We start from the raw sequence: 16,879 nt of genomic DNA on the forward strand, positions 1-16,879 counted from the left end.
AAGAGATTGGAAAATCTTAAGTAGACACTTAGAATATCTGCAAACTTTGCGAGTACGCATTTTAACATTTTCTTCCATATAGAAATAATTTTCCAATCGTAAGCTAAAGTTTCGATAATAATTGTCAAAAATCATCGGGAATTCGGTTAGACTACAACCTTGCAATGCCAGCCTAAAATTAGTGAATTACAAAAAGCTGCATACTCAAACATTTTAATAAGGTTCTGAAGTAAAATTTCGATTTTTTTTTCCAAAAATGATTTAGAAGCTGGTTTACAATTCATCCAAGTTTTTCTTAATAAAAAAAAAGAGGAAGAAAATGAATTTGAATTTGCAGATAATCTTTGGTGCTAATTTTTAACTCGGAAGTGTACGTTAACTTGCGCTGAAACTTAATGTAAAATTTGGTTATTGAAAAAGGTATCAATTGTTGAATTGTGCTGTTAGTTAATGCGTGTAGATACCTAGCCATTTAGTACGTATTAATTAAGAGTGAAAAAAAAAATTAATTTTCAAAGTCGCAAACACCAAAAACATATGTAATTATATTTTAAGAAAATGTGCAGGACTATTTTTAAAATCTCATCGTCATTGTTATATTAAAAAAATAACATGATGCACGACAATATAGCTTATAAGCAAGAAAACAAATCTAGATCAAACCCAGGATCTATTAATATATACCTCTTTATATAAATTTTTCTTTGATAAAGCGAATGTCCGTAACGTTACTAGACATATTTTCAATATCGAGTTCAGATCACGTAAAACGAAACAATGAAGCAACAGAAACCAAAAACCCAAGAACTACATGTATTTGAGTATAGATTAAAGGAAATATGTATACAAATTTACACGAATAATGGCCAGCTCAGCTTCAGTACTAAGTTTGTTCTAACAAAATTTTATTACCAAACTTATTTTTAGCGCGTGTTATTCGAATACGAGTAAATTCTCTGGTTTTCTAAAAGATCAAAAAAAAAAAAAAAATTTTATTTTGTACTAACTTTATTCTAAAAATTTTGTATTGTCAAATTGAGTCTTAGCGCATGCTATTCACATAAAGATGCTCCATATTTGAGGTGCGGTATAAGTACTAAAAAGTTCTAAAAAAATTAAATTTTACTAGCCATAACCTTCTTTTTTACTTAAATAATTAAGGAAATGAATTGTCAATAAATTTGAGTTATAAATGGGAATGCTGGCAATACTTTTTATTTAGAAGGCACTAGGTAAAGCAGGTAAGGGGCCACCGAAATTCAGGTGCGTCGGTGGCCATGGATTTGAGGGTGGGTTAATGCACCGGGCGTCGCAACAACACCCGCGGCGCACCTCTATATATTCGGCCCATTTCTTTTTTTGTTTGTTTTTCTTTTAAATTTTCAGCGGTTTTTTTTTTTGAGTTGGATTTCCAGCGTTAGCAACCGGTCATTTCCGGTTCGGTAATTTTTTTTGCGTTTAGTTTTTTTTTTGAATTTTTAAATTTTGAATGTTTGACGGTCTGTCCGTGGCATCCGGTTCGACCGGATGTTGTTTTATTTTGAATTATAAGCGTTTTGAGTCGGATCTGCGCTTCTGTCAGTTTTTCTGAATTAGACAGCTAAGTTTTTTGAATAGGCATGATATGACTTTTTTTTTGTTATGGCGCAGGAGCAGTAACGTTGGCAAGGACCCCGCCTAGCCGACATAACTAGCTACAGAGCACCCCCAGATCATGCCGACTGCCTTTCTTACTGCTCCATCAAAGATGCGATTCCATAACAGCCCATACAAAGTTGTAAAACGGATCAACGATGTAGTGTACCGCATACAAACCATTGGCAAACCACGAACTAAAATGAAAGTGGTTCATTTGGAAAGGCTAGCGGCGTTTAGATCCGGAAATTTGTCTGATCGGGACGATCAGACTTAGGTGGAGGGCAGTGTTACGAATATTAGCAACAATAAGGGGTACATAAATCAATCATTATGTATCTACATAAACGATTCAATCATTATGTCTACACATATGTACGTACACGCAGCGGAGAAGAGATGCACAAACTCATGCAGATATCTTATCTGAGATATGCAATTATAATTGTGGAAGTGTCGCTCACAAACACACGCGCATATGAGAGCTATACACGTACATCTGTAGTTATAATTATAACAGATAACAAACTAGTAGATTCTAGAACAGAAGATGCAACGAGGAAATCACAGAGTATAAAAGCACCCACAGTAGAGGCGCGAGAGTTAATTTTGAATTAAGTACGCTATCTGTCGAGCAATAGTAGTGTTATTGTACTTTAATAAAGGCCATTTTGCATTACTGAAAAGTGGAGTTATTTATTCAACAGTTTAGTGATTCGAACCTTAGTAGAAGATTTGAAATAAGCGGAATTGCAGTAAATTCGTTACAATGTAAAGTATATACATATGTACGTCAGTTATTTAGTTGTACTTTTCTGCCTTTGGCGGAACTGAAATGGGTTTCGGGTTCGATGAAAAGTTTTACAGTCACACTTGGAAGTTATCGTGATAGTCTTAAATGTGTTTCCGTCCCTTAAAATTCTTTGACATGTTCATCTGATTTATTGATTTCTCGTTGAGAGTCGGGATTAAAAAATATGCTCTTCTAATATATAAAAACGAACTAATTCATGATGTATTACTAATTTTAACAAGTTATTATTTACAAAAATATATCAGGGGCGAGACTAGCCCAGTGGCATTCGGCCTAGAACGATAAGATGCTGATCCAAAGCGAGCTGGATTCATATATTCTAAATTACAATCCTTAAGTGTAACAATGCTGTTGTTGTTGTAGCAGTGCTTCCTCCCATCTTAGTGTTCTGATTTTTAGGGCCAAACAGCAACAGTGAGTTAAAATATTTAGTATATTTAGAATACCACTGTTTAGCCGAAGTTTTTTCAAAATAAGGTATAATACGACAATTTTGGGGTTCTTGTAGGAATGAGAAAAACATTCTTGGAAAGTCTTCACTAGTACTGTACAGGGGGAAATCCTTGGTTAACAAAGTCCTTTTTCAATTTTTTTGGGAACAAATTAAACATATGTATATGTAACCCGGTCTATGAAAATTTGGCTTATCACTAAAAAAAAAACAGCTGAAAAAAGCTGTTAACAGCTGTTTCTCGCAATTTATTTTTTGAGTCATAAGTCACCTTTTCATAGACAGGGTCGCATATAATGATAGTATCAAAAATATGGAAGTATTAGTGTAGCACGGCCTTACTTATGGAAGAGAACACCAAAGATACCTTAACTGATGAATTTCTGTAATTAAATCCAGTAAAGTTCCATCGATTTTCACCTAATAGTTTATGTGAAAAAAGTACTAAAAGTGGAATATTTTACTCCTGAAAAATGCAAAAAGCAACACTTTTTCGGGACAACATTGTTAAAAAATTTTCAGATAGCCGAGTGACAAAACAAAGAAGAATTTAGAGAGAGGCATAGGCATAGGCCCAACCCATGGTTCAATTATATGGTGGGCTCATCTGTAACGCAACAAAATATGTCTGTTCAAATTGTCAAAATCTGTGTATTGGTGTTGGTGCGTATGGTATGGAATGGAATCATAAAACTTAGCAGTTTTTGTATGTGTAAGAAAATGTTGCCAATGTGTTGGTTTCATTTTGAGTTTGCCATCTCCTTTTGACAATCCCTTCGGCCATGCAATGAAATAAATAAAATCAGCTGATGAGATGAGCCAACCATATAATTGAACCATGCGCCCAACCCAAGGCGAGTTCAGTATGGGTGGTGTTATCCCAACAGCTGATTCCTATTTCTTGATAATTTTCCATACAAGGCCTTGTACTGCAACATGTCAGTTAATCGAAATCAATGAAAATTTTCTTTTGACTTGACATTCTTCTGCACGGCGAATTGGTTGAATTCGCTTCGCCACCACCTGGTATGGCTTCGCCTTGGGCCCAACCTTTGTGAATTCACAATGAGCCCAACAAGCAACAAACCATTGTGAATGAGAACTAAGTGTGATATTTTCTGCATAGACATCAAAATTCCAAAGTGATTGGATCACCTGATTTGTAATTAACTATCGTTATCTCATTCTGTATCTCTTTCTATCACCCGCTGAAGATAGGCGCCGTCATATTGAAAACCCTGTCAAAACGATAAAAAGTAGCCATATTGAACATCCTGTCAGGCAGTTGACAGATAAGATATCACACTTAAGGGCCCATTACTGATACTTAGCATAGACTTGAATTGGCTTGAGAGCTGTCACTTACAGTTCTGTTAAATGAACATTGCATGTTACTGATTACTCAAAACTTAGCAACACTTAATTTGACTTAGAAGTCTGTTGAATTTTGATTTTCTCAGCCTGATTCTAATGTGGTAACAATTTTCTTCACCACGGCAACTTTCTTCATGTGGTAACTTTTGTACCCTTTTGGTATTCTGCCCACGAAAGTAGCCGGATAATTGTTTACCCACTAAAATAGGTGGTAACATCGATGTAACCACACAAAAGCTGTTGTTTAGAAAAAGGCAATACTGAAAAAAAAAAGAATTGTGAGCGCAAATGAGTAAACATAATAGTAAAAAAGTGTTGCCTCTTGCTATACATATTTGTTTCCATGTACTTTCACAGTATATATTACAATATAGCTATGTAAAAAGGTATGCATGTATCAGAGCTGTAAAAGTGTGCAATCATTTGAAATTTTAAATCATTGATTTAAGAATGCTGTTTCTTCATTCTTTCATTCCTTGTTAAGGAATGTGTCTTAAAAGTCCACCCATTCTTCATTCAGTAGTGGGAAAAAAAAAATGCACCCTTGAACTCTTCGAAGAAAGAATGAAGTAATTGAATGAAACACAAACATTTTTCAACACAGAATAAGCATTCAAATGAATGCAGCCTTTGCTGAGAGTGCACACACTTTTCTAGTACCAATCAATTATGAAAAATGTCGTACAAGCACAAAACCCGCTCAAATATCACATGGTTTCATTTAATTAAAGCCACTTCAAAATATCAACACAAAAATTTAGTTATTGACAGTGATCACCACTTTTTTCGTTATTTAAATGGTAATAAAACACAAAGAAATTAATTGAAAAAGCATTTTTATTAAAATTGTTCTAAAAATTTAATAATAAAAAAAAGCAAATGACAAATATTTCAACATCCCTGTTCCGAAAATTGTCATCGTTCTAAATAAGTGTTGCCAATGTGGCATATAAAAGGGTGCAGGAAAAAGTACTAATCTACATTTGAACGTCCTCAATTGGTGTTTAAACAATTGAAGAAAAGGCAATTCATTATAAAAAGTCTTAGTACAAGTTCCTTCATGTATTCTTCTTAGCGGTATATGGTCAATAGTAATATCCGATTTTTCTCTATGTATTTAAAACTTGTAAAATATAAAATTGGCTCCAAAGTGCCACTGGTTTTTGGGACCGAATGATACCAACTTCAGATGAAAGATTCAGGTTAACCCCTTTTCTGGACAACGCGTGCCTTACATGTGGATCACCACAAAAATTATCTTTTTAAAAGCTAAATAGAAACATCTATTGGCACAGAAATTTTCTGGGTTTCCGTTGATAATTCCCTCAGTGGACGTGTCGACTGTGCATGACGAAGTACTGGTAACGTAAATAGAGAAACCAAGAACCTATTTAAAAGTTTCCAAGTTTGAAAACTGAAAAAAAATTTTTATGGAAAATTGTTCATTTATTACATTTCTTGTGATTTTCTTGGCGGGTCGGATTAAAACGATTACATCGATATGGGAAATTACGACAGCGAATCAGCGGAAGTTAATTTTGAAGAGTTCTTCGAAATTGTCGAGGATTCTGTGTTTGAAGAGAGTCGTGATATGGTATATGAAGCGAACGATGAAAACAATACAACAACTGAAGAAGGCATTGAAAGAGAAATGGACGAAACCTCAGTTTTCTCGGAGACAATATTTGCTGCAAAATATGATATTGGCGGAAATGAAATCCTGTTCACTAAATATTTTGAAATTTTGCAAAAGGTTCGTATGCACGTGAATTGAGCGAGGGAGTGAGAAGAATTCTTTCGATGGAGTGCCGAAGTGAAATTTTCGCAACTAGTTCCTTAAACAATAGACCCCATTTTATCGATTTTGGAAACAGAAGTAATTAAAATTTAAGTTTAATCATATATCACATTATATATTTTAAAGTTTTCCAAAAATCATAGATGAAGCTGTTGCATCCGAAAGTTTGATAATCAATAAAGCCGAAAATGAATATTCCAATTATATTGCAGATCCCAGCACTAGTAAAGGAATGCTTTATAAGAATCCAGAGCTGAAAAAGTGCTATATGAAATTTAATACTCCTTTGCCCTCATCAGCATCGGTCTAGAAATTGTTTTCAGCAGCAAGTATATTGAATGCGCCGCGCCGTGGATCCCTTTCTGACGAAAATTTTGAAAAGCTTCTCTTAATGAAAGTTAATTCTTTTTTTGCTGTTGATATATTCTAAACTTTGTTAATTTTTATCAGCGTTATAACAACTTTAATGTTATATACCCCTACATTTACCTCAAATTGCAATTACATATGATTACCACATGAAATATTTGATGACGTGTTTAAATGTCGGGCGGTTTCTCTTTTTTATCATAATTAAATGGTTTTCATTGTGATACCTCAATAAACATTTACAAAATAGAGTATCTGGTATACAAATACATATTTTGCTTAGTACAGGAACCATCGTCTCGCCACAATGGCACAGCGTACATGAACTGTCAAAAATACACGCATGTTCATGGAAACGAACATGATGGGACTCTGGGGCCGTCTATGTAAGTTCTAAGTGACGTTTACATTTTGAGATGCCTTTTGTTTGTTTCCATTTCATTTTGACATTTTGTCATACAAATTGACATTTATTTAAAAATAAATTTCAACGCTGATTATGATGCCAGGTTGTATGCGCCAAGTGGAGTATAATCGTGGCTAACAGCCTGATTCTAATGTGGTAACAACTTTCTTCACCACGGCAACTTTCTTCATGTGGTAACTTTTGTACCCTTTTGGTATTCTGCCCACGAAAGTAGCCGGATAATTGTTTACCCACAAAAGTAGGTGGTTACATCGAAATAACCACACAACAGCTGTTGTCTAGAAAAAGGAAAAACTGGAAAATAAAAATTGTGAGCGCAAATAAGTAAACATAATAGTAAAAAGGTGTTGCCTCTTGCTATACATATTTGTTTCATGTACTTTCACAGTATATATTACAATATAGCTATGTAAAAACGTATGCATGTATGTACATATGTATATACACATCGTCCCGTTTATTCGTTAACATCGTATCTACGAGTGACACATTTTCGATAAAGCCATGGCGGAACCATACACGGTGGCAGTATGGTGACATACCTACAAACATAAATAAAAATTCCATTTACTTCGTTTTTGTAAATTCGATGGACAAATGTCAAAATCGTACTGCGCCGGAAGTTGATGTATCAAATTAAATAAAAAAAAGTTTATATTCAGCTGTCCCATGCTGCCACCTTGTATCGTTCCGCCATGGGGAAAGCGAAGAAAACCAACTTTTAAATTTCACCACCGACACTGGTGAGTTTTTAGGTGATGACAGCGTTACCACATTGGCCAGAATCGCGAATAAAACAACTGGTAACGATTTTCGGTTACATAATGTTCTGGGTACTATTTTACCGGTAACGCTAAGAATCGGGCCGTAAGTTGCCAAGTTTACGCCAAGTCAAGTCTATGCTAACGGTCCGATTCTTAGCGTAACCGGTAAAATAGTACCCAGAACATTATGTAACCGAAAATCGTTACTAGTTGTTTTATTCGCGATTCTGGCCAAAGTGATAAAGCTGTCATCACCGAAAAACTCACCAGTGTCTGTGGTGATATTTAAAAGTTGGTTTTCTTAGCTTTACCCATGGCGGAACTATACAAGGTGGCAGCATGGGACAGCTGAATATAAACTTTTTTTATTTAATTTGATACATCAACTTTCGGCGCAGTACGATTTTGACATTTGTCCATCGAATTTACAAAAACGAAGTACATGGAATTTTTATTTATGTTTGTAGGTATGTCATCATGCTGCCACCGTGTATGGTTCCGCCATGGCTTTACCAAAAATGTGCCACTCGTAGATACGATTTTAACGAATAAACGGGACGATGTGTACATACATATGTACATATATACATACGTTTTTACATAGCTATATTGTAATATATACTGTGAAAGTACATGGAAACAAATATGTATAGCAAGAGGCAACACTTTTTTACTATTATGTTTACTTATTTGCGCTCACAATTCTTTATTTTTCAGTATTGCCTTTTTCTGAACAACAGCTTTTGTGTGGTTACATCGATGTTACCACCTATTTTAGTGGGTAAACAATTATCCGGCTACTTTCGTGGGCAGAATACCAAAAGGGTACAAAAGCTACCACATGAAGAAAGTTGCGTGGTGAAGAAAGTTGTTACCACATTAGAATCAGGCTGTAAGCAAGCGAATTCATTACAGGTGGTGTTATCCCATCAGCTGATTGCTTCTTCTTGATAATTTTCCATACAAGGCCTTGTACAACAAAATGTCAGTTAATCGAATTCTATGAAAATTTTCTTTTGACTTGACATTCATCTGCACGGCGAATTGGTTGAATTCGCTTTGCCATCACCTGGTATAGATTCGCCTTGGGCTGTAATGCGGCAGTTACTCACGAACGTACGTACCAAAAACGTGTCAGCTGACACGACCTATCTTATGAGTGTACAATGTAAACGAAAACTCACCGACGTGCAACGCCCGTACGTACGTAGCCCAGAACGTAGAAATCAGAACAATTTTGATTTTTGCCGTAAGAACGTGTCAGCTGATCGCTCTCTCACTAAGCAGAGTTGCCTAGTAAACTTTTGTGCGCTAATTTTTGACCGTTTGCAGTTTTATGCAAAAACACTTAATTAAAGTTTGAAAAATTGTGAAAATAATTCGAAATAATAATGTAAAAGTGCCGATTATAAATATGTAATCTATTTATATTTATTTAATATTAAATCCAGCCTTTTACAACATCAAAAATTAAATTGGAAAAAGTTGATGTTTCCATAAGCATGCATGTAGAATGGTCAATGGCAACAGTGCTTATGTAAACAATACACACACAAATATGTTATGTACATGTACACATACGCACACTTTGATTCTTACGGGCTTGAGGGTTCGGTCAAACGTGTTTCGTACGACAAACGTCCGTACGTACGGCACACGTCGGTGGTATCAGTAATGGGGGCTTTAGTTATCATTCACAATGCAACAAACAGCTTCTTTTGGTATTGAATTCGCCTTGTTTGGTACGTATCAAAATTTGACATACATACACCAACGCACTTTACCACACTCAAAGCACCTTCCAATTACTCAATGCAAAAGCGGAATTTTTTGTGAAAATTGGAGAAATTGATGAAATATCAGTAATATAAACGCTTGGATTTTAATATACTAACCAAAGTGCTTAACTTAAAGATTTCAATTGGTTAATTCTCTATGTTTCTGGTGAAAATCTGCAAGCGGTACACCTCTATATTGAAAAAGTGAAAAATCTATGTGCACGTACTTATAAGGAAAAAAAAATGGAATGTGGTATGGGTGGACAATGATTTTGCAGTGTTGGAATTTAAGTTGATTTTTAATAATTCCCTTAATAATAACAGTGAAGTAAGCTGATATTGCAACAAGGAAAGAACAAATCATATGAAAAACACGGGAACGTTCAAATATTGAGGTGTCATATTTGTAATCAACTTTGGCACCGATCCCCTTCGACATTGCTAAATGACGTATGCGTAATCGCGCTTGTGAAGAGCACACGCGGGAGCTTTACATACGCACACAGCAAAGCGCTTGCTTTGGTGTAAAATAACAAATCACCAGTGACCAATAGCAAATGTGTGAAGAATTAGGGCCAGTGTGAGGCGACAACGGAAACTTCAAACTATTTGGACAACTTTCACCATTGTCGCTAAATTTTTACTTATCAACGTGTCTGCTAATAATTGCAATTGGCAAAGTTCGAGCACCTTTAAACGTTTGGCGGGCGGTAGGTTAATGGCGTTTTTGCACCTACACAAGAAATAGGAATAACTATTGGTGTGTCGTTGATGCAACGAGAGAAATAGAGCTGGAAACTGCAAAAAAACCTGCCTCGACATATAAATCTATTCATTTGTATAATTAAATAGACATACGTATTTGTGTAAGGCGATATTGTTAAAGGAAAGCAAACATTCGGTGAGGCAGTATACGAGTAGGAACAATTGCATTCACGCGCATCAGTCACAAATAATTTTTGAGGTTATAACATGATTCTACTGGAAATCAATAACCGCATCGTCGAAGAGACACTCCTGGTTAAATTTCGCAATGCACTTGCTGGGTAAGTTAATTATTACATTTAAAAAAGTATGTATACAGTTCCTGTATAAACCCTTATCCGTCTCACGTTCTGAAGCATATTTAAGGAATTCTTTATAATATTCACATACATTTACTCAGTTTGTTTTTAAATGTCTGTGCACATTTGTATGCACATCCGGCGATTGGTATGCAGTTGCAATTGTAATGCTATTAACATTAGTTCTTCGTCTGACTCCACTGCCCCTTCTTCATGGCGTGGATTAATACATTAATCATCAATCGGTCGAGACTGCTAAATGCTCAGCCACACAAATGCATACAATTCATTTCCAAATCTAGAAAGCAGCTGTGTGTCAAAAAACTACCCATTCGCTGACTCATATATGTACTTGTGTATTTTCAACTTCATTATAAATTTGTTTTGTTTGTTGAAACCGAATAAGTTACTTGAATATGTTTACGAACAAATAACATTTTATCAAAACTTTGCAAGACCTCGCCCCAAATAGTATATAGACATACACAGATATGTGTGTACAATACGTGCACACATTTATTAGCTTAATTCAAGCAATGTATTTACCTAAAAAAGTCTTTATCTAAATACTGATAAGATTTGTAGAACATAAATTATTAGTAGATAAGGTATTGACATTTGATGAGTGCATAAAAAATATGTGCTAGGGTCTTAAAAATGTATGTCTTAGTTGGTGAGTTCAACCTATGAAACGGACTGACATACAAAAAAAAGTCACTTTTTTCTCGAAAATGAATTAGCACACGCTTCGATTTATGTAAATGCTTATCTTATACTCTAACATCCAATGCTCAGTTCATATTATCGACATTTCTCAACCGAACAACTGCTCTTTCCCCAGCATAGATAGATAGATGATGTGAGGTTAAGCACTGCGCCCTATTGGTCTATTATACCCTCATTCTCTTTACAACACCTCACCCAAGCCGAGTTCTCTGAGAAAATCCAGAATGGTTCTCGGCTTCAGAGAGTGTAGGTTACTACTTTCTGATTTCGATGATCCTAGGATCCTAAGTCTATAACAAATAATAAACATTTATATATTAATGAAATAACCGAAGTTTGCAACATTAATTACAATTCGAGGTAGGAAATCTAATCGAATCGTTTCATCGGCGTGCACCATTACGTACATGCCCGTGGGCACGTCATTGGATGCTTTATAGTTCTCTGAGGCACGCCTCTTTTTGCCTTAACTTTTCCCTTATTGTATGTGACCCTATCGGCACGATGGGCTCGGGTCCTATTGGCCGCTGCCAACCTGGCAAGCTCGTTCGCTTGCTCGTTACCATCCACTCCTCTGTGTCCAGGTACCCATGCTAGACGGATGGTCTTATTGACCCCTAGACTGTTTAATCTCTCTACGCACTAAAGGACTGTTGATGATTTAATCTCAACTGAAGATAATGCCTTGAGCGCAGCTTGACTGTTGTTGTTGTATTAACGATAAAGACCCTCCCCGAAGGCTGTTGTTGTATTAGCGATATTTTTCTTTTCGGCCGCTGCCAACCTGGCAAGCTCGTCCGCTTGCTCGTTACCATCCACTCCTCTGTGTCCAGGTACCCATGCTAGACGGATGAAGTTATTGACCCTGAGACTGTTTAACCTCTCTACGCACTCAAGGACTGTTGATGATTTAATCGCAACTGAAGATAATGCCTTGAGCGCAGCTTGACTGTTGTTGTTGTATTAACGATAAAGACACTCCCCGAAGGCTTTGGGGAGTGTTTTCGATGCTGATGGTCCTTTGCCGAATATAGATCCGGTACGCTCCGGTAGCAAAGCATCACTCAGTTACTAGCCCGACCATCTCGGGAACGATTTATATGACCACATTAAACGTTCAAGGCCATCCCTCCCTCACCACCCCCTAGTTCCATGAGAATCTTGAGGTCACCAAAGCTGAGCTGAGAAGCTATATATTGCGCTGGCAACCCCTTGACAGGGTTGCGCTACACAACTCCTTGAATCCCACAGTTTGACTGTCGCTGAGTATAGCGATTTTCTCGTTGGTATATCCCCGCTGTAAATTTATCTCTGCACACCGGCTTATCCGAAAACTTCGGCTTGGAAGATGCTCGGATATTTTCCAAGTGGTAGGGATATTTTGGTTCGGGGGCCGAAGATCCCCGCTCCTATGCTCTCCGGTGTCTTCGAGCCATCGGTGTACCATATTATAGTGTGTTCCTGGTGAAGCGCTTCAATTCTCGAGGTGTCCCACGTACACTTGTTCTCCAGCTCTATTTTGAAGCGCTTCTCAAACTTAATTAGCTTCCTCGTGTCATCTCTGGGAAGTTGGATGAGTGGAATCTGCTCCTTCAGCTTCTCCATGTTCCGTGACTGTATCACTTTGCCTCTTCCACATCCCTCTTTAGCTATGTTTACTAAAGTACTCCTGGCTCAAATGTTATGTGTATAAGCGTTAACTCAAGCAGCACCTTTATTGCCGACGTCGGGCATGTTCGAATGCAGACACGTGCCAAACGTTGAAGCTCCGTGAGGGATTTTTGTACGGTCAGCATGGTTGTCCTTGATGCCCACGTAACTGCTCCATACACTATGATAGGTCTCACTATCATAGTGTACATCCATCTTAGGATCTTTGGGCTGCATCCCCAGGATCTTCCTGCAACACGTTTGCACACCATTATTGCTCTTGTGGCCTGTGATATGGTGTTGTCGACGTGCTTCCTCCATAAGAGCTTAGAATCGAACGTGACTCCCAAGTATTTCACCTTGGTCGTGTGCTCCAACTGTACTCCATCCAGTGTGATGTGCCTCATTCCTTCCAGTTTTCTTCTCCTGGTGAAGGGCGCAGTGGCTGTCTTGTTAGGATTGATACTTAGCCCTACCTCAGTACACCATTCTTTCGTTAACCTCAATGCCCTGTGCAATTATAACAATATCCGCGTACCCCAGACATCGGATTCCGTTTTCTGAGAGCCTCTGTAGAAGTTCATCTACTACCAGCTGAGCAGAGCTCACAGAGTATATTAATTTTGTTCGCATAACGGTAATCTGTAACGGCAAAAACTAATCAGGATAGATATAGACTTATATATATCAAAATTATCAGGGCGAAAAAAGAAATTTATTTAGCCATGTTCGTCCGTCCGTAAACACGATAACTTGAGTAAATTTTAGGTGTCTTACTGAAATTTGGTATGTAAGTTCCTGGGCACTCATCTCAGATCGCTATTTAAAATGAACGAAATCGGACTATAACCACGCCCACTTTTTCGATATCGAAAATTTCGAAAAGCCGAAAAAGTGCGATAATTCATTACCAAAGACGGATTAAGCGATGAAACTTAGTAGGTGGGTTGACCTTATGACGCAGAATAGAAAATTAGTAAAATTTTGGAGAGTGGGCGTGGTACCGCCCACTTTTAAAAGAAGTTAATTTAAAAGTTTTGCAAGCTGTAATTTGGCAGTCGTTGAAGATATCACGTTTAAATTTGGCAGAAACGTTACGTATTGTCGACGTGCTTCCTCCATAAGAGCTTATAGTCGAACGTGACTCTTGGCAGTCGCTGAAGATATCACGTTTAAATTTGGCAGAAACGTTACTCCGATAATTAGCAAAATCGGATGACAAACACGCCCACTTTAAAAAAAAGTCTTAAGTCAAATTTAAAGTTTAAAGTCAAATTTTAACAAAAAATTTAACATCTGTACAGTATATAAGTAAATTATGTCAACATTCAACTCCAGTAATGATATGGTGCAACAAAATACAAAAAATAAAGAAAATTTCAAAATGGGCGTGGCTCCGCCCTTTTTAATTTAATTTGTCTAGAATACTTTTAATGCCACAAGTCGAACAAAAATTTACCAATCCTTGTGAAATTTGGTAGGGGCATAGATTCTCTGACGATGTTTTCTGTGAAAATGGGCGAAATCGGTTGAAGCCATGTCCAGTTTTTATACACAGTCGACTGTCTGTCCTTCCGCTCGGCCGTTAACACCGCATATCTTTACTAAACTTAGTTCACGTACTTATCTGAACTCACTTTATCTTGGTATAAAAAATGGCCGAAATCCGACTGACCACGCCCACTTTTTCGATATCGAAAATTACGGAAAATGAAAAAATGCCATAATTCTATACCAAATATGAAAAAAGGGATGAAACATGTTAATTGGATTGGTTTATTGACGCAAAATATAACTTTAGAAAAAACTTTGTAAAATGGGTGTTGTAACAGCAGCCTTAAAAAATAATAAAAATGTCACCCTGTTTCCAAATTTCTGCAGCACCCGTTGTCTACTGTGAACGGACAACAGGTGTTGGAACAACTTGGAAACAGAGCAATTCGGCTCGGCAGAAAAAGACCGGCCATTATAAAATTTTGAGAAGGAAAGAAAACACGAACATTGGCAAAAACCTAAAAACTAAAATAAATCGAGTTGTACCAACTAAAGTTAATTAATAAAAACAAGTGTAAAATAATTAAAAGACGTTTTACTATACGACAACTGAATTAAATAAAAAAAGAAACTAAACCTAAAAACTACAACTACTGTGTTTGGGTGGAGTAAGTGCGTTGCGCGTGCAAAGCGCACATCAGTTTTGCAGAGGTTCCAAAATGGAACCACACATGGCGACCGTGAGGCTGGAGCCTGGTCAAAAAAGTGGTGCAGTGGCAGTGGGTATATAAATCGTGAAAAAAAGGAAAGAAGACATTTTAATTAAAACGCAAATAACAAAGTTTTTAAACGGAATTCTTCCTTGATTATGGAAAATTCCAATCGAATCATCCATTACAGAAATATGGTAAAAATTGGGCGGTGCTGTACTATTAGACGACACAACGGTGCATTTTGTCACACCATAAAAATATAACGCGCATAACGGCACACAAATACCCACTCCACGCACTCAGCAACAACATCAGCGGCATAACGCAAACAGTAGCAGCGACTTCGGCAGCAGAAGCAGCTCCGGCAGCGGTAGCATTGGCGACATCAGTGGCAGCTCTAAAGCAGAAATATAACTGTATGATATTTTATGTATTAATATAAATTTCCTTACGGGTTTTATTTACATATATGTGGTGTTCAAAAAGGATTAACACGCTCTTTTCTTTAAAATTACATCGAATTGTTTGTATTTCGTTTATTTCGGTTTTACAATTAACATTTCAAGTTCGTATTGTTCTGCGTTGTACGCTACTATTTTACATTTACACATGTTTTAGTTCAAATTTATTTATTTAATTAAACATTTTTACTTTGCACTTATGCTTTGGCATATACAAAAAAGAAGTTATTTTTATTTGCCGTGGCGCGTCCGATTCACTACTCAACTTCATATGAACTGTCCTCAAGCGCAAACTATGACTTTGAAATTTGTGTATTCGCTATTTTAAAAGTTCCGTTATCCTTTTGTTGCTTGTTTGCATTTTGTCTTATTTATTCATGTTTCTGCTGTTAGTCCGTTGTCCGCCTGCAGTCGCTTTATGACATACAGTGTTGTAAAATGTCTTAATTACTTTAAGGCTCCCACATCCGGCCATCCTGAGATCAGTTCGCCTCGAACCATGGGTCGAATGCCTTCATGTACTCCGCTACCGTTGTACTACGTCTTGGACCCTCGGGGTCTCCTACCTTGTCCACTTCGTATCTACCGTGATTCAATTTCTTGGTAACTCTATATGGTCCTAAGTATTTTGGTTTCAGTTTTAACTCTGCACCGAACTGGGTACGCTTGATGGCTACCAGTTGACCTAGTTTATACTCTATTTCCCGTTTTCGTTTAGCTTTAAAATTTCTCTTGGTTTCTTCTTGAATCTTCTCTATGTTCTCTTTTGCCGTCTGTCGGACTTCATAACGTTCTCTATCTATCTCTTCGACTCTAAGTTCTTCTAACATTTCCCTAAGTTCTGGTACATCCGCAACCCTCATTTCTAACCCCGTTAGGATTCTAAAGGGTGAGAATTTTGTGGTTCTGGGAGGAGTATTATTTATAGCGCGTTGTGCTCTATCTACATGTTTGTACCAGGACTTTGCATCGTCGATGCAGAGTTTAGTTAGCATTGGCAAAATAACTCTATGAATCCTCTCGACTTGACAGTTACCTCTAGGGACACCTGTGTCTATGTTTAAAAGTTGTATATCTTCGCTTACGCAATATTCCCTGAAGGAATTTGACGCAAACGCGGTACCCCTGTCAGAAATAATACGTTTCGGATTGCCGAAAGCTGACGACTGCCCTTTTAGTATGTTGATCACCGATTCTGCGCCCGTGTTCTTCGTCGGATAAAGCCATGTGAACTTTGAGAACGCATCGATTACAACAAATAGGTAATTGTATTGCTTGTTTGTCGTTTCCATTGGCCCTAAGTGGTCTACATGATAAGTACCCAATGGTTGGTCCTCCTTATTGATCGGAGTCAGAAATCC

General features: G+C 37.1%; 1 protein-coding gene across 2 annotated transcripts in view; it reads left to right on the forward strand.

Annotated features, from left to right (window-relative positions):
- The first annotated feature begins 9,395 nt into the window (after positions 1-9,395).
- The window catches only part of Arpc2 (Actin-related protein 2/3 complex, subunit 2), a 123,104-nt gene continuing 115,620 nt past the window's right edge, over positions 9,396-16,879 (forward strand). The window contains exons 1-2 of one of the 2 annotated variants that reach the window (XM_067767069.1): positions 9,396-9,663; positions 9,735-10,456. In XM_067767069.1, coding sequence (XP_067623170.1) covers positions 10,383-10,456 — 74 coding nt within the window. In that variant the 5' untranslated portion in view covers positions 9,396-9,663; positions 9,735-10,382. Of the gene's footprint in view, positions 10,457-16,879 lie in introns of both variants that reach the window. The other variant, XM_067767068.1, reaches the window with a different exon arrangement.

Source organism: Eurosta solidaginis, chromosome 2 (assembly GCF_040869045.1).
Source record: "Eurosta solidaginis isolate ZX-2024a chromosome 2, ASM4086904v1, whole genome shotgun sequence".
Classification (NCBI taxonomy): Eukaryota; Metazoa; Arthropoda; class Insecta; order Diptera; family Tephritidae; genus Eurosta; species Eurosta solidaginis.